Genomic DNA, 23,490 nt, shown 5'->3' with positions numbered 1-23,490 from the left:
TTGACCAGTTGGGGAGGAAAGAGAGCAGGAGAGCAGGACAGAGACAAAGACAGATAATGGAGGAAGACAGATATACAGAAGGAAAGAGAGGGACAGATAAAGAGAGAGAAAGGAGGAGAGACTGATGGACAGACTTTGGGGCAATCGAGTCCAGAGTTGTTCTTAAGGGGCCTGCTGCTCTATCAATGAAATGATCAGTTTTGGAGGGGCTAAGGTTGACAACAGTGTCCTCTGTTATAATGGGACATGACACTGAATTTAGCACCAATGGATTTGCTTCCTTAAATCCAGGTGTGGCCTGATCAGACAAACATCTGGAAACGACAGTTTTCCTTCGATTAGTGCACATTTAAAAGTGATTAAATTTAAGGCTGTGTTGCCACATTGCATGTGGCTGGAGGAAACCCAGATAGGCGTGTTTGATGTGGAGACCAGTTTTACGTGACGACACAGGAATGTCAGTTTGATGAAATCGAACAGTTATTGTCACTTTGATGCGTTACACCTCACAGATTTTCAGACCGTAAAGAACAAATGAAAATCAAGTTGTTTTTTTATGTATAACAATATTTTGTGGACTTTCCTCCAATTTGTGTTGTCATATCCTTTTGTGTGTGTGTGTGTGTGTGTGCATGTGTGTGTGTGTAAAGGTGCACCCCCGATGTGAGTACTTTGCGGTTGCAGAGAAGGGAAATCAGCCCAACATCACAGTGTATGAATATTCCTCATTAGGAGCGTACCGCATCCTCAGAGGTAACCACTGACTGATGATCAATAGCTCACGTCTACTCTCACTGATCACACGTTACCTGTTGGCGTGTAGGTGGGGCAGAGCGGGTGTACAGCTCTGTCACTTTTAACCACGATGGCAGTCTGCTGGCCAGCGTGAGTGGAGCACCAGACCACATGCTGACACTGTGGAGCTGGAGGCAGGAGGAGGTGATGCTGAGCAGCAGAGCGGTTTCTCAGGAGGTCTACAGAGTGACCTTCTCCCCCCACAACCCAGAGCTGCTCACTACCTCAGGATCTGGACACATCAAGTAAAGCACATGATGAAACTTATTTGCTTATTGGTTTATTATTATGTAGTCATTATTATATTAGTCGTATCATGGAGATGCCCCTGGTCCAGCCCCCTCAGAGTACCTTCTTGAGTTCTGCATTAAAGGGAAATGAGGTATCAGTGACATTTCTGTCTCATGTATGTGAAGAGCTGCTCATCTGAAGGTGTCCATTCACCTGTTTTACTACCAAAACATCTCCAGTTAGACGCTAATGATAATAACCATAATAAAGTAGATGTACCTATTGATACTAGTCATTTAGACTTATGTAGTTCCTGTGAAGAAATCCAGGACCAGAAACAAAAGCCAAAAGACAGTACACGTGATGAGTGGACTGTGGTGAACAAGTGAGTCTTCAACATGGGCTTGAACAAGTCCAGTGGCAGAGCAGGTCTCAGCAGTGAGATCGTCCATAGGGCCCATCTGTCCCCAGCAGATATTAGATAGAGGTGTGGACCTCATGAGACGGTGGTGACACGAACACAAGGAGTCTCAAAGGCTTTGGGGATGTTATTGAAAGATGCTGGGCCCCGGGAACAGAACTCACAGTACATGTGACACAATGCACACACCAAACCAGCAGTGACCAAAACCCCCCCTGCAGGGTCTGTAGCCTCCCTGGTGGTCGTCAGTGTGTTGACAACGCCTCACAGCCCTTCTGCTCAGAAACACGCTTCCCTGTCTGACGCTCTATCTTAAAGAGACAATACTACCTTATTATCATACTCCCAGACCTGAAGACCTTCCCTAACTCACGAGTGGCAGCTGTTTTGACCTGAGCCTGACCGAGGACTGACGTGGTCGTCCTGACCATAGGGAAACATTTCAGGGAGACTAAACCTAACTGACCCAACCTGAAACACAGATATCAGAGGGAGAATTCCATGTGCATCTCCACTGAATCTCTTTGTCTGAAGCGTAAAATCATTTTTTCTTTCTCAGGTTCTGGAAAATGGCCAGTACCTTCACAGGTCTAAAACTGCAAGGACTTATGGGACATTTTGGGACAACAGCAGCGACTGATGTGGAGGGCTACGTGGAGCTACCTGATGGAAAGGTCTGTGCCCTCCGTACATGAACCAAACACAACTAGCAGAGGGTCTTCATCTATGTGCCCTATGACTGAAGGACACTTTGTCAGAAGTGGGTTTGGCCATTTTGGTGCACAGATAAAATTTCAACAATTCACAAATAAGTTTTAGACTCACTCAGAGCATTCTGTCTGTTTACAGGACATCCTGGTTGTTAGTTCCTGCATTCACATTATGGCAAATTCCACAGTAGCCCTGTGATTTACTCCACTTCCATTTTTTATCAAAGTCTGTGTGATTAAAATATTTGCATGATGTTCCTCAGAAGCCAGAACTGGCGAGCTCGGTGTTTGTCAACCAGCGGGTGGCTGTGAGCGCCCTCTGGTGAGCTGTAGAATGCTCTCAAGTTGAAGCTCGCCGTTTGCAAGGGGTCGTCATCATTTTTTGGGAGATTAGAATCCAAAACCATAACTGTACATTATGTACATGTAACATTTATTAAAAGGAAAAAAAATCAAATAAAAGTGATGGAGCTGGATGAGCTTCCCAGCAGTGTTTGGCTGTGGTGACTAACAGACTTGCTCTTGAAGCCCACACCTGTAACAGTTTAAAGAACCTGGCTTGTTTTTATTGTTTCCTTTATTTCCATGGCTTCTGCCTGTATAACACGGAACCCCTCTTCCAGGCATTCATGTCAAAATAGCTAATTAGCAATAAAGTAGATGAGCCAAAATAATGTGGGATGTTGACCAGGGGACTCAGTTGACATAGAACTCAGAAGCTCCTGTTTGTGAGGTGATTTCCTAGAAAGCCGTTTGCTAAGTGAAGAATCCATGAATGTTCAGTTTCAAAAATGCAGTTTGACTAATAATCAAATCCGGCTTGAGTCAACAAAGGTAACTGTTCCTCTGACTCTCATCCGTCCCGTTAGGTGGTGTCCGGCTCAGACTGGGGAAACTTGCTGCTGTGGGATGGAAACGCCATCAAGGTGGAGATCTGCCGTAAGACGGAACGGAGCTGCCACGCGGGGACTGTCCAGCCGTTTGCCCTGGAGGATGGACAGCTGATGACATTTGGCTCTGATGGAGTCATTCGGGTAAAGCAGAATCTTTCTTGTAACCTCATGAAGGGTTATTTGAGTGGTGAACAATCAGCTGTGACTCTTGGGTCACTGTTTTCCGACAGTGTTTGATCAGGTCGTTGCTTGTGTGTTGTTGTAGTGACATTAAGACTGGATCTTAATCATTGATTTTGTCCGTGTAAAACACACAACATAGTTGTCACAGTCTCATTAGGGCTGTTGATTTGTGGACTCTTCATTGATCTCTTGAGTTTTGATATTTTGTATTTCCGCTGTCCTCCTGGTTCAACTTCCTGTCGTCTGTTTGTGGGATCATCTTCCTCTAGTGCATCAGTCTATGTCAGTGCTGCTCTTAGTTTTTATTGTTCCATCAGCTCCTTCCCTGCTTCTAGAGAGATCATCGTCAATAATGCTCAACGTCTTGAGCTCCCCCCGATCCTCTTTCCTCCATACACAGCCTACCCTGATCCTGTTCCTGCTGGACTGCATCCATCTGTTGAGCTGGTTCTGGCTGGACAAAACCACCTCTTCCTCCTCCTCCTACCTCAAGGCAAACATTTCATAAGCCCAGTCTCCAGTAGTGGCCCTGCAGTTGCCCAGCAAAACCTGAAATCCAGCTGTTTGAGTCATCAGATAAGTGGTGGCACACTCAGGTTCTGATGTGCAGCAGTCACTGCAGCTGCTGTCCCCAATTGAGGTTACTTCAGGGTCCAGTGTGGTTCCACCTCTGCCACCAGCCTCCAGAGGAGCCGGTCCCCAGCCTCCTCTAGGAGCAGCTCCGTGACTCTGCCTGACCCCCACACACATCTCCCAGGAGAAGTCGTGGACATGAAATGAAAAACCTCTTTTTTTTTCCAAGCCTAAAATAAAGCTAAAGGCAAAACACCAGAAAGGTCTCTTGGATGAATAGATGATCTAGGTGCACCTAAGATGGCAGATTGGGGATCAGTATATGGATTTTGCAATCATTACATTGTGTCACTGGGAACCAAATTGATATAAAGATGGACAAATTGTCGGTGAAGTGTCCCTTCCTCCAGGTCCTGGTTCCTCTTCAGTTCTGTGTGGTTGTGCAGCTCTCCTTGGCTGGACCATCTGTTTGTGTTGTGGTCGTTTTGTTCCTTGATGTGTCTATCAGTGTAATCCTGCTGCACTGGACCACATTAACCAGGGTGCTTTCTAGGTGTACAGTCCCTCGGGGACATCCAAACCCCAGCAGGATATCCTACTTTATGTGGTATTTTAGTGGGGGCAGAGTGGAAATCCTCTGCTGTCATAGCATGTAACCCCTCCAACCCTGCAGGCCTGGGACCTAGAGAGCATCAACACTGCTGAAGGAAGCAGCCACAGCAGCAGGTGTGAGCTGGAGCCCACCAACGAGCTGGTGGTGGGGCACAATGTCTGCCTCTGGTCTGTGGTGAAGAGCCCCCTGCCTCATTCCTGCTTCTGGCTGGCTCAGGTCAGGAGGTCACAGACCCTCAGTTTCCCTGTGGAACATTTGACACAAAAGCTGATGGGTCTGTGTGGTCCTGCAGGATTCTTGTGGAGCTGTTTGGAGACTGGACCTTTCCTTTACCTCAACGGTGAGTGTGTGAGTGACCGCGCGCGAGTGAGTGCGTGCGCGCGCGTGCGTGCGTGCGTGCGTGCGTGTGTGCGTGCGTGTGTGTGTGGGCGGGTGTGTGTATCTGGCAGGGTTGCTATGAGCTCTATGGAATCCCAGGTTTTCTATGTCCATAGAGGGCAGATTATTCTGTTGCTTATTTAGAGGCAAAACTGTTGAAGCGATACTATTCTGCAACACGTAACTGACAAGATAACAAACATGTCACAACACTGTGTAAGAGAAACGTACCATGACCCCTCTGGTGTTGCCGCTGGACAGGAAAGGATTTATGACATATATGAGCTGATATATGTCATGTGATGTGTATAGGGGAGGTTTGGAGTAACACAGCTCTCAGTATACAGTATGTATATATATGGCTGACACTGGTGGTGTGTGTTCCCAGGCTGCTGACCCAGAGTGCCTTTTGGCCTTCCATGCTGGAGCCATCCAGGGTCTGGATGTGTCAGGTGAAAGCGACCTGATGGCCACGACAGCTCTGGACGGTGAGTGATAGGTAGCGTGCTTGCACACACACTGTCGGACACATGGAGACTGGCTGTATCTTTGCCTTTCCAGGTTCAGTCAAAGTCTTCGACTTCCTGTCAAAGAGAGAGCTGAGCTCCAGCGGCTTCACTCAGGGGGGAACAGCTCTCCGCTGGGCCCCACCCTCGGTAAATTTGACAATAAATCGAACTAGTATTAAAACAGGACGTTACAGAGAGAACAACCTCTATTTGTCTCCAGGTGAACCAGAGAGGGGCTTTACTGGTCACAGGCTTTGAGGATGGGGTGGTCCGCTTACTGGAGCTCTACGAACCTCAGGGGCTTCTCATGGTTGCCAGGGGTCGTGCCAAAGAAGATGCCAAACTGCGCCTGAAGCAGGCCTTCAAACCCCATAATGCCCCTGTAACTGCTGTAGCATATGACCGGAATGGAGAGCTGCTAGCCACAGGGGTAAGAGGTTTAGAGAGATGCAAGTGCGGTGTCTCAGCAAGCCAGCTCCGCCTCATCTTCTCTGGTGGAAGTTTCTGACGATTACCATCTTTGACAAGGGAGGCCTGGTGTAGAATGTTGACTCTGACACTGCACATCTTTACTTTTTTTGGGGGGGCGGGGTTACAGAGTAACTCATAATATGATACTGTGGCCACAATATAGTGCCTCTTCAATATTCAAGATACTGCATATTATCTACAATACCTGTGTAACTGAGGAAGAACAAACTTGTCTTGACAGTTAGTCCTGTTTTCTGCCCTGCTCCTTTCTCACCTTCCGTGCTCAGAGCTCAGACTGCACTGTGTTCTTCTTCACTGCTGGGGAAGAATACAAGCCCATTGGCTTTGTCCGTGTTCCCGGGCCGGTTCAGGCGCTGGAGTGGTCACCTCATTCCCACGTAGGTTTTGCCACTGAACCCTCTGCCGATTCATTTGGCTCAGAAAATGTAGAATTCAACCATTTTCTGTCACATTTCTCCCCAGAATGAAAACAGGCTGCTCATCCTGTGTCAGAATGGTCATGTGGTGGAGGTGCACAGGCCTGATCCAGAGGCCCAGACCACAGCTAACACCTTCCAGCTGCATGATCTGCCCCGCAGATCCTTCAGGTTCAGGAGCATCAAGTCTCGAGTCCAGGTCCGAGACTGGCAGTATGCCACAGCCTCTGTTTGTTAAGTTTGAACTGGGTACCTGTGCCTTATGATTTCATCCTCCATGTACTGCTGAACAGTGGTGGGAATCATGGGACATCGGTCAGGAACGTGCCAGTTAATCCCCCATTTCAGTTTCACGCCATTTGTGTTCAGATGAGTGCATGTGTGGGTGTTTCAGAGGGAGGAGGTCATTGCAAGACGGCAAGCCATGCAAGAGAGGAGAGAGGGAGAACAAGAGGGAGAGGAGGAAATGGAGGAAGAGTTGCCCCCGATCCACATTCCAGACCCTCCTAGTCCTCTCTACTGTGGCTTCTACTCAGAGCCTGGCCACTTCTGGCTCTCTATGGTACACACACACACGTGCGCACACACACATACATGATGAAGGAGGTGGTGATGATGAACAAGATGATGGTGACGACGCTGTAGTTACGGCATTTCTAACTGCCAAAAAAAGTCTTGGTCTTCAACCTTCTGTCATGCCTCAGGGCCGAGGCTGGAGTGGCTGCCCTCTGTGCTATCGCAGCTGCCCTCAAAGGCAAACATGCTTTGGAGGCTCAAGATGATGCCCATAATGCCACAGTTCTGTTTGGCCTGTGTGCACTTTTAGCTTTGGACTCTTAGTTGTGTTTCTTGTTTTTCCACTGGTGTGTTTTTAGTTCGTTTCTTGTGTCGTAGTCACGTTGGTCAGTTCCTGTTTGATTTTGAAAGCTCCTCCTGTGTCTTTGTTTCCCGCCTTTTTTTGCATGCTTTACCTGCGTCTTGTTGGTTAATCAGTCCTGGTCTCAGTGCTTCCCACCCCACCAGGTCCGTCATGCCTTTGTGGTCTCCACCTCTAGTGTGGTTGTCAGAGGTGGTCTTTGTCAGACCCTCATGTCACTGTGCTTGTGTCACCTTGCTCGTTCCCTGTTGTGTTTTTTAGCCTTGTGTTTTCCTGAGATCAGGTAGTTTGTTTTTGGTTTTATAAGTATGTTGGAGCAATATGCATCTCGCGTCACCCCTGTTCTCTGCGTCTGGGTCTCACTCTGTCACCACCGCAACGTGACACATACAGAAAAGTTACTGTGCTAAGGTTCAGAGCTTCTGATGTGCAGAGCTCACTCAGATGGAATTCATTTGTTTTAAGAACATTCATGAAAGAAAATCTAACAGACCCTCGGTTGCAGCATTTGTGCCACAAAGTTCAAACCAGCAGTTTAATCATAATTCACAAGCCAGAGGCAAAAAAAAAGCTGCAGCATCAGTGGGGAGACAGAACAAGGACACAAATTCCCAGTTCAGTCATTCACCAGAAGGAGGCAGTGAAGCCCCAAAGTCTCTGGAGATGTAGCAGGAGGATTCAAGTGATCAGCTCCATCCACCACCAGAAGGAGAAACCTCAGCTGTTGTCTTATGGGGGGCAATGATTCAAGCTATCAGGTTCATTACCCACCAATAGGAGGCAGCAAAGTTGCATTGCAAAGAGAGGAATTAAATAAGGGAAACATATCAATAATGAACGTGAAGCAATACAACCACGATTTTAATGAGAAATCAGCCGATGAAAAGCCAGAAGAAGTCCAGTGAAGATCTTGAGTTGTTGGGAATCATAAACAGTTCCGCTAACCTCAACAACAGTCCTCATAGTCGGCCCTCTAGAGAAGAAAATGTCATCCTGCCCAACAGTGGTTGCGTTGCTGAGCAAAGGGCTCTGTGTTTAAAAAGGAAATCTGAGACAAGACTACATTTAGAGTTCCTGGATGATGTCATAAATAAAGGCTGTGGAGAAAGGAACCATAACACCAGCTGGAGGGAAAAGAATGAAAAGTCTGGTATAAACTAGGGCTGGGCGATTAATTGAATTTTAATCGTCGTCGCGATATCAAAATGTGCGATTAACACATCGCAAAAGTCATGTGTCCACGATGAGAAGTTCATTTTCACATGCTGCGAAAATAAACCAATCACATGCGACACTGTTAAACTAGCCGGGCGTTCGGCGAGGGCGGGCGCGTTACGTGCATGATGACGCAGAGAAAACTAGCGAGAGCGAGGAAAACGAGGTGGACCTGGTGGCGAAAAAAAATGGCTCCTCGCTCATTTGGAGCTGTTTTGGGTTCAGATGCGATGATGTCGTACAAGCCCTGGTCTGTGTCGAACGTGGGGCGGTCGTGGCAACTACGAGGGGAAACACCACCACAAAGACCTGCACAAACAGTTCAAAGACAGCCAAGGCGCTGAACTTTCTCTTGATTTAGTGGTTCTGCAGGACTCACTCAAGTTTTCTCCATCGTAGTACTAGTATTTGCCACCTGTTCAGCAAGATGATGGCATTGGCAGGTCTCGATCTTTGTAATGGGAGAAATGTTAAATTTGCCAGTTGCCATGTTTAATTAATTTTATTGATGTTTTCTCCCAGATATCTTTTAGTTGGAGTCTTGGAAATTGTCTGAATTTGCCAACAGTCAGGTTTGAGCCTTGTGCAACTGCAACATGTTAAAAATAAAAGCACACGTTGGCTACAAATAACTGTTCAATTTCTTTATTCAGTGGGCAAAGGCTATTAAATGTTTGTGGTCTATGTTAGCTGCAAATATTAAAACAGAAAGACAAGCTTTAATGTACTGTTGATAATATGTAGCCGTTGATATTTCATTTAGAAATACATATATGTGTATTTATACACACATTTATTGCACGTCATATCGTCATCACAATATTGAACAGTGTAATGGCACATTGCATGTTTTCCTGATATCGCCCAGCCCTAGGTATAAACCTGTGGCCGTCATCCAAGAAAAGGAAACTTCAAAGTGGTGTTCGACTGCGGTGCCAGTTTTAAAGGGGCATCACCGTCAGCGGCTCCAGGGATCTGATCGGACAAATTCCCGGCTTGGAGTCCTTACAAGGTTTCGCCCTGTAGCAATGATGGCTGACATTCAAGCAGTGAACCACCAAGTCACAATGGAGAAAAACTACGCCAACTTCCTTTGCTTCCTGTGTGGTCAAACGAACACATCTCACTGAATACAGAATGAGTGTTCACCTGTGTGTCGCACGATTGCCACCAAGCTGTGCTAGTTTTGCCTAAATGAAAACTGCTGAGGACAACAGAGTAGATCTTCCAGCACGTGAGATTGACACCATTCAGTGCAGTTATGTGAAGGACTTCCTGAAGTCTCCGCCTTCAGAGGCTGCGGCTGTCGCTCTCCTGAAGGTTGTCACTGCTGTATGCCACTCGGAAGGGTTTCAGCTGGTAAAATGGTTCAGCGACAGCAGGGCGTGGAGAAAGGAGCCAAGGAGGTGAAGGAACAGGGACAGACAGCCTGGCTGCAGAGATTTCTGTGGTGTGGAGACTGAAGCCGAATGTTCAAGATGGCACCCCAGGACAGACCTCTCCCTGAAGGGGAATATTGTCTGCAGTGAGCTCAGTGCATTGCTCGGTTGGTTTTCTTGCACCTTCCATCTTACCTGCTAAGTTGACACTGCAAAGTCCCTGTAGGATGAGTTACAGTTGGGAATCCATCCATTTTCTACCTCTTATCCTGTTAAGGGTGGTGGGGGTGGAGCCTGTCCCTGCAGGCGAGAGGCAGGGTTCACCCTGGACAGGTCACCAGTCCATCACAGGACCAACACATAGAGACAGACAACCATTCACACTCACAGTCACACCTACGGTCAATTTAGAGTATCAATCAGCCTCGTCCCCTCTTGATGTCTTTGGACTGTGGGAGGAAGCTGGAGTACCAGAGAGAACCCACACAGGAACAGGGAGAACATGGAGACTCACACAGAAAGATCCTGTGATGGAGCCGGGACTGGAACCTGGAACCTTCTTGCTGAGAGGCCACAGTGCTGACCACTGCACCACCGTGCAGCCCAGTTGGGAATCCAATTCCACAAATAATGATGATAATGATAATAATGCCACATTTTATTGATAGGTGGCGTCAGAGCGCTCAAGGCGACTGTGCAACAAGAGAATAAAAACAATGAGAAGCTAACAAGACAATACGACAAACCTTTCAGCTGCAGTGGATAGGATGGTTGAGAACCTGGGGGAGGGGCTCTGTGTGTGACTGACAGGCTGGCTGTCAGAGACGTGGGACACAAACACCCAGTGAGAACTTTCCCTCCTTGAAAAACACCTGAGCAAACGTTCACATCAGGATTTTTATTCTTTCCAGTCCCGACTTAAAAAAGAATAAAAGTTGTGAATATTATGAGTTATTCATTCCGTGATATGAAAGTTGTAAATTGTTTCCCTTTGTGTGATTATTTGTGGCGTCAGCCAGGTTTGAGTTGTGTGTTGAGTCGCTGTTATTCTTAATATTCTGCTCATGAATTGGTGTGACTGGAGGGACGGTGTATGGGGGGACTTTGCTGTTAGAGGTGATCCAGAACTACGACAGCCGCTCCCTCCTCTCTTCTGGCCCACAACGGTCTCACACCGGCATGAACACAGTTTATGAGCGTGATTTGCTTTGTTTCCTCCACAGTGGAATCTGTCCTTTCCATTTTGATTGAATCATAGGTGTTTGAAGAATCTTCATTTGATTTTCCAGGGGAAAAAATCCCTTCAAAAATGGGAGTTTGTCATTTTCCAGGAGGGAGTGCTCGTACTCGTCCAAACTACTTCAGACACCTTTACTTTCAATACTTTGTCCCGCTTGATCACCGCCTTTCAAGAATTCCATATATTTGTTTCCATACGGTTGTTCGCATATATGTGTGATGAAGGGGTTGCATGTTTTTATCAGGTAACTTCTGACTTGTACAACTGAACATTCAGAAGGTTGCAGCCCCCTCCTTTGTGCCCATCTTGCTGGATTGATCCGCCCATATTTTGAAGGTTTGATCTCTTCAGCCTGTGTGTGAGTTCTCTGTCACTGGTACACCAGATCTTTTGTGGATTAGGCGTTTTAATGCTCAGGCTCTTAATGCTACTTATACAAGTATTACCTCTTACGAGCTGTTGTATCCGTTTGTTAGGTAAACACAAGTAAATTCATTGACTTCAGCACAGAGACAAGTCTCATCAGAGACTCTGCTCTCAGTTTAATATGAATTTTCTTCCTTCTGAAACAAAATTGTGCAGTCGTTTTTTTCCCATTTCTTGAAGTTCTTTTGAGGAATGAATTTTAAGCACATTTCGAAACAGGAAAATAAATCTAGGCAAGATGTTCATTTTTGTAGTAGCAGTTCTTCCAGTTCTATAATGTTGGACCGTCTGTAGATCCAGTCATCAATTATTCTTCAGTGTGACAAAAGTGTACTCATACCACTTGCTGATGTCATTGGGAATCATCAACCCCAAGTATTTTAGTTCATGTTGACATTTAAATGAGTATTTTATGTGAATATGTTGAGGTATCGCTTGACCAACTGCCACTGCCTCTGATTTACTTCTCCTCCCTTCATATCCACCCATCATTCATCAGTGACTGACCTGCATCAATCAGTTGCATCGAGACGTGTGTCGTTCAAATACTTGCCATTTTATGTTCTTGGTGTTTCACTTCTGCTGCGTGTATTTTGGGGGGTGTCTATTTATGTAACTTTGAACGTTTGCTGTGTCTTGACTGTGAGAGATGAGGTGAATGAATGTGAGTGGGAAATCAAACTTCCCTTTCAAACCTGCTGGAAGGTTTGAAAGGGACCCTTCCCAGGGTTCAAGTGAAGTTGTTCCCTTTTGTGAGGGTGAAGATGTGAAACGTCAGAGGAACAGTTGTAGTTCCCTAGTAAAGGAACCTCTCTCTGTCCTCCAGGGAGGGTTCGACTCGGGGTTCTTGTACCACTGTCAGTTCTCTGAGGACCAGGATGAGGATCCAGACCATCGGTGGGACGAGCCATTTGACTTCCTTCGGGTCCACGACTCAGACCATGACCCCATCCGTTCCGTCACCTTCAGGTGGGACTGGACCTGTTGAGTAAATGAGTTTAGATCCGTGTGACTCGTTGCTGCAGCTGGTAGCCTTGGTACAGTGTGCCTCCACCCTGGGGCACCGCCCAGGAGGAGCGGTCCAGGTTTATTATTCAGCATAAGTTTAGGATCCTGACTGGATATCAGTTTGTCACTCACAGGTGACCTAAAGTCACCTCTTCTGTCAGGCCCAGTTGTGGGCGGAGCACAGTTGTCAAACATTCTTCAGGAGTAAAGCAAGTAAAGATTTTCTTGAAATATTCGAAAAATTCTCCTCCATTTGGTTTTCACCAGCATAAATCGAGAGCTGGTTTAGCCAGGGTGGGGCACCCTGCGATGTCTGTGGGCCTGTTCTCAGGAACCCAAGACCCCAAACACACCATGAGTCTGGACTCAATGGATGAACATTCATGGTATCAGAACATTTCATGTCTGCTGTCCCTTCGGCGTCACTCACTGGTGGAGTGACGATGCTGTCAGGCTGAGTTTGCTGTGGATTCTGTCAGAAGAAGAGAGAACACACAGTTTGTGAACTGGTTGATGGAGGTGTTTTTGTTGCATAGCTCCAGGAGGCAGCTGCTGCTGTGCGGCATGCACTCGGGCTCCATTAGGGTTTACCCCCTGCAGCCTGGTTACCGCCGCCTGTCCTCCATGGAGGCCTGCTGGCAGCTGAGTGCCCATGACAACCATTACGGACACCTGCAGCACATCCGTTGCAGCTATGACGACCTGTTTGTGCTGACAGCGGGAGACGATGGGAACATCTTCTCCTTCAGTCTGCTTCCCCCAGAGGAGCTGCACAAGGCCCTGCAGGGACAGGGAGCTGAGGTCCCAGCACCAAGGGTAAGTCGACTCCTCACTTGTTCCCCTTCGCATTTATTTGGATTCATGGGAATTAAACCAGACAAGCAGTCTGTATCCACTTCAGTAACTCTCACAGTGCAACTCTCCTGTGTTAAACCAGAGTTTCCCTTAGTTTTCATTAAAGGGAAGAGAATGGCTTCGTAGCAGCAGCTTCTGCTGGTCTCTGTCAACCAGTTGGTTGATCTGGCACCAACAGTGGCTGTGGAAAATATGAGAAAGCAGGCCAGTAGGAGAAGGCCTCTGTTACTGGGTGGTCAAGCTGCAGAACCGTCAGGATGTTCACCAACATCTATCACTGACCACGCCTCAGATGACCCATTCAACTCTGAGCTCACATACTTGAGGCATGTGTCGTGGTTTGAGCTTGTCTTTTCACATGTTCCTCTAACAGCTTGGCCTTGGAAAGGAGGTGTTGTGCCAGGACATAGTGGACCCGGAGGCTTTGAGGTGAGCGGGCTGATGAGATCCTCGTCTTCTGCTTCTAAATATTTTTGCCTTCTGAATGTCCTTCTTATGTCGATTTTTAGAATGTATGGATGTAGCTCTGATAGATGTGAGAGAACACACAGTGCTCTCGCATCTCAAGAAAATCATGAGAGTCTGATCCTCTCTAACTGTCAGCCGACTCTGGCTCTCTTCAGCATGGAGACGGCCAGACAGAAGCAGCAGCAGAACCGTCAGCGGCAGCAGGCTCAGCTGAAGTTAACAGCCAAACAGAAGAGGCTCGCCGAGCTCCAGACGAAGCTTAAACAGCTGCAGAGGGACAACCAGAGTTTGCCGGAGCATTTTCGCCTGACGCCAGAGGTACACACATACACACCTGAGCTGACAGGTCACGAGGCCTTTAAGACTGACAGCTGGTTTAATGGCCAGAATAGATTTGTGTTCAAAGGAGGAAGCTTCAGAGTTCAGGTCCGCTTATAAGGGTGTGTGTGTGTGTGTGTGTGTGTGTGTGTGTGTGTGTGTGTGTGTGTAGGAGCTGCAGATGGACCAACATTTCAGAGAACAGGCAGAGAGAGAGAAGGTTGAGGAGATGAAGGAGGTTAGGAGGCAGCTGGCCTGGGAGGAGGAGCGCAGCTGGATAGCACTCAAGAAACTACAGGACTGGTACTGCCTGGGCGCGCGCGCACACACACACACACACACACACACACACACACACGTCAATAATTGAGGCCAGGAATGACACATTTGATGATGAGACCACCAGCACAAAACCAGGAGAAAATCTTGTGTTTTCCAGGTTCAAGGACTCTCTGGAGTCCAAGGAAGTCTGTGTGGGTGCCATCTGCAGCGACCATCGAGTGTCCACCTATCATCTGCTGGCGCTGACTGAGCCTTCGGCCCTGCTCTCGCAGCCGAGCAGCCCCAGCTGCTCTGAGGGAGATGGAGCTGTTGCAGCTCAACGCCGGAGATCCAGAGCTGAGCCTGTAAAACACATCGGTGATGAAGGTTGGAGGGCGTTTGTGCATCAAATACATTATCAACATGATCACTTATGTATGTACAAAATATAAATATACTTCTAATGTGTGTTGACCAGAGGAAGAGGTGCTCCGCCCCCTGGTGGCTCGTCCTGCAGGGGTAAAACTGGCAGATGGGCAGATCGAGAGGCTCCGAAAGGCCGCAGAGAAAGCAGAACAGGCTCGAGCCAAGATCCAGAAACGGAAGCAGGAATGGGACCAACTGTGAGTGTCACGCCCACCAGCATCACCTCTTTGCTCCTGTTAGATTTAAGTTGGACAAGATGGATGTTGGCCCCAGTAGGGGGCTGAAACCACGCACAACGGTGCAAACCTGACACGGATTGTCGGTGTCTCAGTTACGCAGAGAGGCCAAAGCAGAACTACGAGGATCCACAGGATGTGCAGGCCATCCGTGACTCCAGGGAGAACATCGGAGACCTAAAGCTGAAATCAGCTGAAGACTTCACGGTGCCCAAACACCTAAGAGTGAACTCGGAGAGGAAGAGAGCAGAGATGGAAACCCTGCAGGAAAAAGTACAAACACACAAGCACACACACGCTCTCTCCTTCTTAGCTGCCATCAACTTCAGCAAAGATGCAGTCATCAAAAAGTCTGAAGACAGAAGTTTGATTGAAAACAGGGATTCACTGGCCTCTCAAGCACAAATATCAAACATTTTCAGGTCTCAGAGGTGAAGATTTACTGTGCTTTTCTATTTGATGTTGGTAGGAAATCTTCAGCTTTTGTTCTTGGAATTCAATCAGACAAAATCTATATCCGTCCCTCCAGATCCATGAGAAGCAAGCTGAGATGAATAAAGCCATCTTGGCATTGCGGGACTCCAAAGGCCACCTGATGGTTGAACTGCAGGCTCAGGCTGAGCAGCTGCAGAGGGTCCAGAAGCTCCTGCCGCCTCGCCTCCACTGCCCTCCACCCCTCCCGCCTACTATACTGGGAGAGGAAACCCCAGAGTGCAGCGGCTCCACCCTGGATCAGCGCCTGCCTCTGAGGGAACACAGGTACAGAGCTAGCCTGGACATGGGACAATGATTCCTCAAGAGACTTGGAGGCCCAGCAGTCATGGATTTGCATCACTTATGATGTGACAGTGTTTGACTTCACCAGAGCTTTTATGTGCCTCCTTCGCTGTTCTCTGAAAATATGTTGGAAGCGTTCCAACTGTAACACAGATATCTGCTGTTTGGGAAGTCCCTTTCAGACTTTTCAGTCCATCCTCATTGGCATCTGCGTGATCAGGCTGGCCTCCACAGGGATGACAAAAACACAGATATTTGCTCCGGCTGCCCCTCTCAACCAATACGTAGATGCTGATGTTGCTCTGGTGTTGCATTCAGGTTCCAGGCTGTGGATCAGGCAGCAGACAGGAGTTTGCTGCAGCAGCTGGAGAAAGAGATGGAGGAGGAGGAGGAGTACAAGGGAGAAGAGCAGGAGGGAGAAAGGGGGATTCCCAGCCTCTTAGCACTGGATGAAGGAGCAGAGCGGAGCCAGCTGGAGGAGGAGCTCCTGAAGGAGAAGGAGATCCAACTGTTGCACATGCAGGACTCTGTAGTAGACGAGGTTTGTTCATTCACTCTAGAATCTACTGAACGTCTCAACAACATCTCAGCCTGATAGCAAAACCCCTCAATAACTGAGTTTTTCTCTCCAGATGAAGACTTCAGTCTGCCAGTTTGACCTGGAGCTCCTGCTGTGTTATCACAAAGTCAAGAAGCTGAACTGTCAGCTGAAGCTTGCCGACCTCCATCGGCTGACGCTGGATCAGGAGCTGCTGCTCCTGAAGGAGGTGGATAAGAGGGAAGACAGCCTGCAGGAGAAGCTCAACAAGCGTGTGAAAGAGGAGAACAGCGTCATGGTGGGACATGGATTATGAGTCATTGCAACCAAAAGGAACCGATTACATTTGTGTCAGGTAGAGTCCTACTACGTTTGTTTCATGTCTCCCCTGCCAGTCGAAGCTAGACGAGTGTCATGAAGAGCTGGCGCTGAAGAGGAGAGCCATCGTGAAGGTGCAGGAGAGGGAGAAGTCTCTGGCTGCAGCCTTCCAGGCCTCGCTGGGTGATGACAATAAGTTTGAGGAGTTTCTGACCAAAGTCTTCAAGAAAAAGATAAAACGAGTGGAGAAGGACCAGAGAGGGAGTCAAGGTGAGGTGCAGGTCTGCCTGGTTGGTCAGACCAGATGCAGCGGTGGGATTTGGCTGCTTGTCACTGTTCTTCTCATTTCCTACATCCACTTTGTGTCCGCTCATGATGTCTTAATGTTCCACATATACGTTGCAGAGGAGGAGGAAAGCGATGAAAACTCTGATGAAGTTGACTGGGACGATGAAGATGATGATTATGGTGATAGTGATGCTGATGATGACAGGGACCAGGAAGGAGCTGCCCTTGATGACAGTGTTTGCCCTCCAGGTCAGTACTCCAGGTCCCTCCCACACTGGCTGTCGCCGTCTCGTTTGGACCGTGTCCACTCAGTTTGTGTTCTTTACTAGTTTTGTTTTTCTCCTCTTGTGTGTGTCTTGATTTTTCTAAGTTGTTTGTAGTTTGTGTTTCTTGTGGTTTCTTGTTTGTGGTTGGTTTTATTGAGTCACTTCCTGTTTTATTTTGAAGCTCTTCCCTCTTGTGTCTTTGTGTGCTGTACACTTGATGCCTGTCTCCTTGCTTGTATCTGGTCGGTCCATTAGTCCTGGTCCACCGCAGCTCTGCTCGCTGTGTTTCTTCTCCTTCAAATAACTTTGGAACAGTTGAGGCTTCAACTTGTGTTCCCTGATTACAGTCCCTCCATCACAATCGGGACCAGTACGCTGCTGGTGAATACTGGTGCAGCACCCCACTGCATACACAAATTTACACCTTACACCTTACACTGACACCTTTATAAAAAGGCAAAGAGCCAGTGTAATATGATTGTGTGTGTATGTGTGTGTGTGTGTGTGTGTGTGTGTGTGTGTGTGTGTGTGTGTGTGTGTGTGTGTGTGTGTGTGTGTGTGTGACATCTTCAAAGGGCCGTTTGAAGGTCGAGACTTGGATTTAGGGTCCAGGTTAGAGTCAGGTTCTGGTTAGGTTTTAGGGTCAAGGTTAGGGTGAGGCAGTCAGTTGAGATGGTTACGCTTAGGGTGAGGAGCAAGGGAACGTATTATGTCAATGAAAGTCCTCACAAAGATATAAGTACAAGGATGTGTGTGTGTGTGTGTGTGTGTGTGTGTGTGTGTTGTGACAGGCTGTGACCCAGAGTTGTTTGAGAACACACTGCAGCTGCGTGAACGTCGGCTGGACCTGGAGGAGCTGCTGGTAGAAGAGAAGCGGCACGCTGAAGCTCTGCAGAAGGAGTGTGACATCCTCCTCAAGAAGGTGGTGCTGCCTCCTCACCACCTCCTCACTCCTCACCTTTAACAGGTGTCTGTTCATCATCTGCTCTTTCTCCACTCACACCTTATTCAGCTTCTTCCTGTTCTTGGGTTTGCAGAAAAAAATGCTGGAAAGCCATCGGAGGGAAGCGGAGGATGAGTTGGAGCTTGTCAACAGGGAGAAGCAGCAGAAGATGAATGAACTGGACGTGGTGGTTCCTCTGAGGCTGCACCAGGTAGACAGACAAACTCTGAGGGAGAAAAACACTGCAGGGAACAACATCTGTGTTCCCGTCGTCTGATTGGCTTTGCAGAGAGCAGAAGGCCTGGCCAGTGCCAGAGTTACTGGAGTTATTTGGATCCTGATTTGGGGGATTTAGCAAAGCCCAGATAAAACTTCCCAAAAGCCTGATTGACTGTCCAGGTTATCTTATCCTCTAATGACTACCAAGCGCTGTGCAGGTGTGTTACTGCACGATTGTGAGCCCAGTGAGCGATTCACCATGTACAGCAGTGTAGTCTTGTTGATGCCGTCCCATAACCGCGCCCAGCCAGGGGTCACAGTTACCGTCTCCAACCACTCAGATCATCTGAACAAAACCAAACGAACAATCATCACAACGGCAAACATCAAACAATATTGACACTCCAATGAAACTCTGTGCTGGCACATTCATCATAGCCCCGCCCACTGCGTGCTCCACGCATCGTCAGCTGACGCATCACCTAAATACCAGACAGAGACTCAAACTTGTCGTTTGGAGGTGTAGAGCCCCTTTGCCTCCAGGAACTGCACTCAGGTTCCCCTGAAGTGTCTCACTGGCTTTGTGCTGTCAAAACCAGTGGGTATCCTTTCACCTCCTGGAAACGTTGCAGTTGTGAATAGATGGAAGATCACCACGAGGGATGAGCCGGGTACTCGGACCGAATGAGTATCTGGTACAGATACTGCAGTTGTGACAAAGCCCAGTAATGAACAAGTGCTACTGTCATTAATGCTCAGGTGTTTTTTTGGGGGGGGGGTTTTCGAGGGGGGAAAGTCCTCATTGGGTGTCTGTGTCCCACAGCGTTCTCTGACTGTGTCTCAGACACACACACTCCCATCTGCTGCATTGGAGCCTGTGACATCATGATATTTACTGAGTATTTTGAGTAAGAATGCAGATGCACAGCTCCAAAAATAGAAAATCAATATGTAACAATGTTTAACAGTGTAAGTCCATCAGTCCCCTTTTCCCTGGTGTTGCTGGGACTTGATCCCTATTGGTTTTTGCCTGTTGGAATGAATATGTGGGAAAACCTGATGTCGTCTTCTGTCCCTTCACCTTCTCCATCCTCCTCATGTCCAGATTGAGTTGATCAATAACGGCTCGGTGCCGTCTGACCTGACGTCAGCATTGGTACTGACCAGGACAGAGCTGAACCGGCTGCAGGAGCGAGTGATGCAGCTGCAGGCAGAAAAGACTCAGCAGAAGCAGGTGTACTGTCAGGCCCGGCAGCAGCACTTCAGGTTCATCCGGGAGAGCAAGGACATGGAGGCTGAGATCAAGGGTAAGACCCAGACAGGCCCACCCCTGTGACCGACTCCAGTTCCCAGAAACAACACCTGAAAGCTCTGGTCTGTGAGATGTAACATGCAACATTTTGATGCTATTGATATGTCCTCATGTACGCGTAGAGCTGGAGAAACAGTCCAACCAGCTGATGACGATGAAGTTTGGGAGGAAGGTGAATGTGGAGGCTCTGCAGATGCTGTCAGGGAACCGAACGCTGGAGGAGCTGAAGCAGGAAAAACTCCTCCAAAATGCTGCGTGTGACCAGGAAATCAAAGAGTGGGACGTAAGTGGACCTCAGTGCTTGTGTTGTTTTAAAGTGTGAGATCTTGCTTTCTTGTGCTGATCATCTTCACCATGTTCAAGACTTCCATAAATGGATATAGAATCAATAATGTTCTTCTTCTGGTGTTTGTGTCTGTGGCGCAACCAGGTGAAGGTGGAAGAGGCCCAGGATGCTCTGATGGAGGCGATCAGGGGGAACACTGAGCGTGTCCACTGTTTGAGCAACCTCTACGAGGAGAAGAAGGAGCTGGAGCAAAGACTCAGTGCCCGCCAGAGGAAAATTGTAATTTGCTACAGTCAATGTTCACGACAGTACACCAATGATGATCCAGGCTGTGGTCTCACTGTGTCTTAATATATGCAAATGTATGTTAATGTGCCTGGAAGAGAGAAACTGGCCAGATCAGCGCTACAGCACAGTCCTCAACAGCCAGCATCCTTCTAAAGATGTGTGTTTGTATGCACCAGGGCTGCAATACGCTGCAGGACTACGGCCGGCGTGCAGACAGAGAGGAGATCAGGAGGCTGCAGCACTTGGTGGCAACACAGTCCCGGCAGATGGAGGCCCTCAGCAAAGAGATACACCTTCTGTCCCAAAAAGGGGGCCACATCCTCCCTTCCATTCAAGCTCCGCTGCCTCCTCTCACCCCTTTGCCGTCCCCCACCAACCACAAAGGCTTGAGGCAGCTCAGAACTCAGCCTACAGTCAGGAAGTGCATTCAATCATAATAATGTAGGGGGTAGCGTCTCAGAGAAAGAAAGGCACATAAATTGGCATGACCAGAGGGTGCAGGTGAGGACAGTTAGAAGTTGATATCCTCTCAGGTCCTCTTCATAGTTGGATGTGCTTGCTTTTCACTGTTCCTGGTTCATGCACTTGTTTTTTTAACTAAACTGTCTCTTTTGGAATTTAAGAAATCTTTAAAAACAGGGCAAACTATTCGCCATCAGAGTTTTTACATCACTAAGAAACAAAATGGTAAAAGAGATTTGCAAAGCCAAGGCAGGTTTTTTTTAGATGACGAACAGACAGAAAAAATGGGTTGCCATGCATCGGATGGAACACCTGAACAAGGGGATCTCCCAAACACTTTCCCTCAGCTGCTCAGCTGGAGTCCCACAAGGCTTAGTACTGGGACCTATCCCATTTTGCCGTCTTATCTTGAGTATTACCAAGTTCTAATCATGCAATGATATTTTCTGACATAACTTTACTCTGTTACTCTGTCACATATGACAGCACTTTAAAAACCCATCAAGTCTCCCAAGAATGCAGTTCACATTTTGGACAGAAACCTTTTTTTATTTTCATTACTGCTATATCATACATAAGTATTACATATAATTATACGATAATAATATAGTATAATATCATAATACTTATAAGTATTGGTCTGGCACTGATCATTATCAGGCTGTCCTAGAGGTTTGCTTTGTTTTCAAGGTTTTGAACAGGCTTAGCTTCCAAAACACTCGAGCAGTAACAACGGGGGGCTGTCACACAGATATCATGATATCCCAGGGAGAAGGCTGAATTGGTGCCTGCTCACGGCACATGGAATGAACTTGCAGCACAGATTGAGGACTGACAGCTTCTGAACACTGAAAACAAACCAGTCTCATTCTCATACGGAACCTTTCTCCTCTGATTCCATCGCTGGGGGCTTTCAGGCTTATTGCGCGTTTAACCGTCGACTGGAGGAAGTCACGTCATGTTTAATGCACTGTCTGATGTCCTGTGAAACTGTGTTTTCATGGCACCTGCCTCAGGACTGCAGATGTAATTCAGCAATTGCTCTTTTCTAAATTCAATAAACTATGATGAGATGCAGTGAACACAAACCTGTTTGGATTGTTTTGTCGGTCAGCGGCAACATGCCAGGTGCTCTGGTGTGTTATGGTACAAATGCCGACGCTGCCGCTTGAAGCTGAAGTGTGTTTCTGGCTCTCCCACAGCATCGTCATGGTGTCTCTGGATGTTGGTAAGGAGATTAACCATCACTGACATTTCCTGAGTTCATCTTAACTGCAGACCTCATTTAAGGCATTTAACAGGATGCCAGTTAAAAAAAACCCACTGTGTTCAGCAATGCTGACTTATTTACTCTGTTATTCACTTACTTTACATGGGCGGTGTTGGAAATTATTTTCATATGCTACATCACGCTTAGATAAGTTTAACTTCTTGTCTATGCTTTTTATTCCAAGCAGGCGTTATCGACAGTCAAGGACAGTTCACATGAGGCTGCACCAATCACAAAGAAGAGCAGCCAGTCTGCAGAGCGTGCAGAGTGGACGTGACTCCTAACTTCGACAGACAAAGAAGCAGGTGAGGGAAATGTGTGTGTGTGTTTGTGTCAGATAATTATGCTTCTCAACAGATCTTCACCGCCATACATGGAAATGAAAGAGTTGTCCAACCAATCAGAAGAGGCAACTGCCTCGCGGTTGGGAAGATCCACCTACATTTGAAACATGGTTTAACTCTCTATAGAACACTGGGTCGGGGACAGAATAAGGTCTTTGTCGGACTTCGTGAACTGACAGACTCTGTTGTTGTCAGGGACTTATAGACATCGACCCAGAGCTCTGTACAACTTGAGTGATTCATCTTGCATTATGCGATACGTACTCTGGATTGTACTCATTGGTCTCCTGCCTGTTTGTGGTTCCCAGCTTCAACCGTCAACAAACACACCGGGCTAAGGATGAGCAAGGTCCTGTGGTCTCGCCTGACAGCGGCATGGCTTAGAGGTAGTGTGGTTGTCTAGCAACTGAAGGGTCACTGGTTCCATCCTCACGTCCCCCGGTGACCTGTCCAAGTGTCCTTGAGCAAGATACTGAACCATTAATTGCTCCTGATGAGTAGGGTGGTCCCTTGCATGGCAGCCTTCACCATCTGTGTGTGTGTGTGTGTGTGTGTGTGTGTGTGTGTGTGTGTGAATGGGTGGATGAGAGGACACTGTACAGCACTTTGAGTGCTCCCAAGGTAGAAAGGCGCTGTATAAAAATGAGTCCATTTCCCGCCTATGCCCCTCGACTCTATACGGATTTGTTGAGCCTTCTTCAACACAACACCACTCCAAAATGTGTTAACTCAGTGTCACGCATGAACAATTATCCCTCAGCAAGCATGGCGAACAGAGAAGTTGTGTCAGTGGCAAAGAAAAATGCCACAATAAAAATAAAAAGTCACAACATAAGCGGTCCAAGTCTGTAACCGTTTGGGTTACTGGGACCGTTACTACTGATGGACAGACGGATGGAACGTTGATGTTATGAAACTGTATTTTCCATGTGTTCTATTTCTGTAGTTCTTCATTTAGAGTCAAGGTTTGTTATGAAGCTCATGATGCTAACAGCAACATTCATGCTGCTGACTCACCGTCCCTCCCAGGCTGCTAAACCGCCTCGAGCTAGCACGCTAACGCTCCTCACCAGTCCTCTTAAATGGCAGCTTTTACAGAGGGTATGAACTACAAACATGGCAGCACAGATGGTCGCGTGAACAACCGGTGAAGCTTGACATGACGTGGAGAAACACACCAACAGACAATCAAAATAAACAGGAAATAGAACAAAGACATTCAAACCCTGACAGTTTGTTCAGTCGCACTGGTTTTC

General features: G+C 47.6%; 1 protein-coding gene across 3 annotated transcripts in view; it reads left to right on the top strand.

Annotated features, from left to right (window-relative positions):
* The window catches only part of cfap44 (cilia and flagella associated protein 44), a 30,782-nt gene extending 9,085 nt beyond the window's left edge, over positions 1-21,697 (top strand). For all 3 annotated transcript variants that reach the window (XM_086187749.1, XM_086187752.1, XM_086187751.1), the window contains 31 exons: positions 651-753; positions 824-1,040; positions 2,007-2,121; positions 3,027-3,191; positions 4,480-4,635; positions 4,712-4,759; positions 5,186-5,285; positions 5,359-5,453; positions 5,527-5,736; positions 6,065-6,175; positions 6,261-6,413; positions 6,609-6,776; positions 12,178-12,320; positions 12,896-13,175; positions 13,588-13,643; positions 13,838-14,000; positions 14,173-14,303; positions 14,440-14,648; positions 14,740-14,884; positions 15,019-15,196; positions 15,453-15,682; positions 16,019-16,241; positions 16,333-16,536; positions 16,634-16,826; positions 16,962-17,093; positions 17,902-18,032; positions 18,148-18,264; positions 19,378-19,579; positions 19,707-19,867; positions 20,015-20,149; positions 20,335-21,697. In XM_086187749.1, coding sequence (XP_086043875.1) covers positions 651-753; positions 824-1,040; positions 2,007-2,121; positions 3,027-3,191; positions 4,480-4,635; positions 4,712-4,759; positions 5,186-5,285; positions 5,359-5,453; positions 5,527-5,736; positions 6,065-6,175; positions 6,261-6,413; positions 6,609-6,776; positions 12,178-12,320; positions 12,896-13,175; positions 13,588-13,643; positions 13,838-14,000; positions 14,173-14,303; positions 14,440-14,648; positions 14,740-14,884; positions 15,019-15,196; positions 15,453-15,682; positions 16,019-16,241; positions 16,333-16,536; positions 16,634-16,826; positions 16,962-17,093; positions 17,902-18,032; positions 18,148-18,264; positions 19,378-19,579; positions 19,707-19,867; positions 20,015-20,149; positions 20,335-20,595 — 4,935 coding nt within the window. In that variant the 3' untranslated portion in view covers positions 20,596-21,697. The remainder of the gene's footprint in view (positions 1-650; positions 754-823; positions 1,041-2,006; positions 2,122-3,026; positions 3,192-4,479; positions 4,636-4,711; positions 4,760-5,185; positions 5,286-5,358; positions 5,454-5,526; positions 5,737-6,064; positions 6,176-6,260; positions 6,414-6,608; positions 6,777-12,177; positions 12,321-12,895; positions 13,176-13,587; positions 13,644-13,837; positions 14,001-14,172; positions 14,304-14,439; positions 14,649-14,739; positions 14,885-15,018; positions 15,197-15,452; positions 15,683-16,018; positions 16,242-16,332; positions 16,537-16,633; positions 16,827-16,961; positions 17,094-17,901; positions 18,033-18,147; positions 18,265-19,377; positions 19,580-19,706; positions 19,868-20,014; positions 20,150-20,334) is intronic.
* The last annotated feature ends 1,793 nt before the right edge of the window (positions 21,698-23,490 follow it).

The sequence above is a fragment of the Aulostomus chinensis genome, chromosome 19, assembly GCF_037954235.1.
Source record: "Aulostomus chinensis isolate RoL2024-O1b breed Wild chromosome 19, RoL_Achi_v1.0, whole genome shotgun sequence".
Lineage (NCBI taxonomy): Eukaryota > Metazoa > Chordata > Actinopteri > Syngnathiformes > Aulostomidae > Aulostomus > Aulostomus chinensis.
This window is presented reverse-complemented; position numbering and strand designations above follow the sequence as displayed.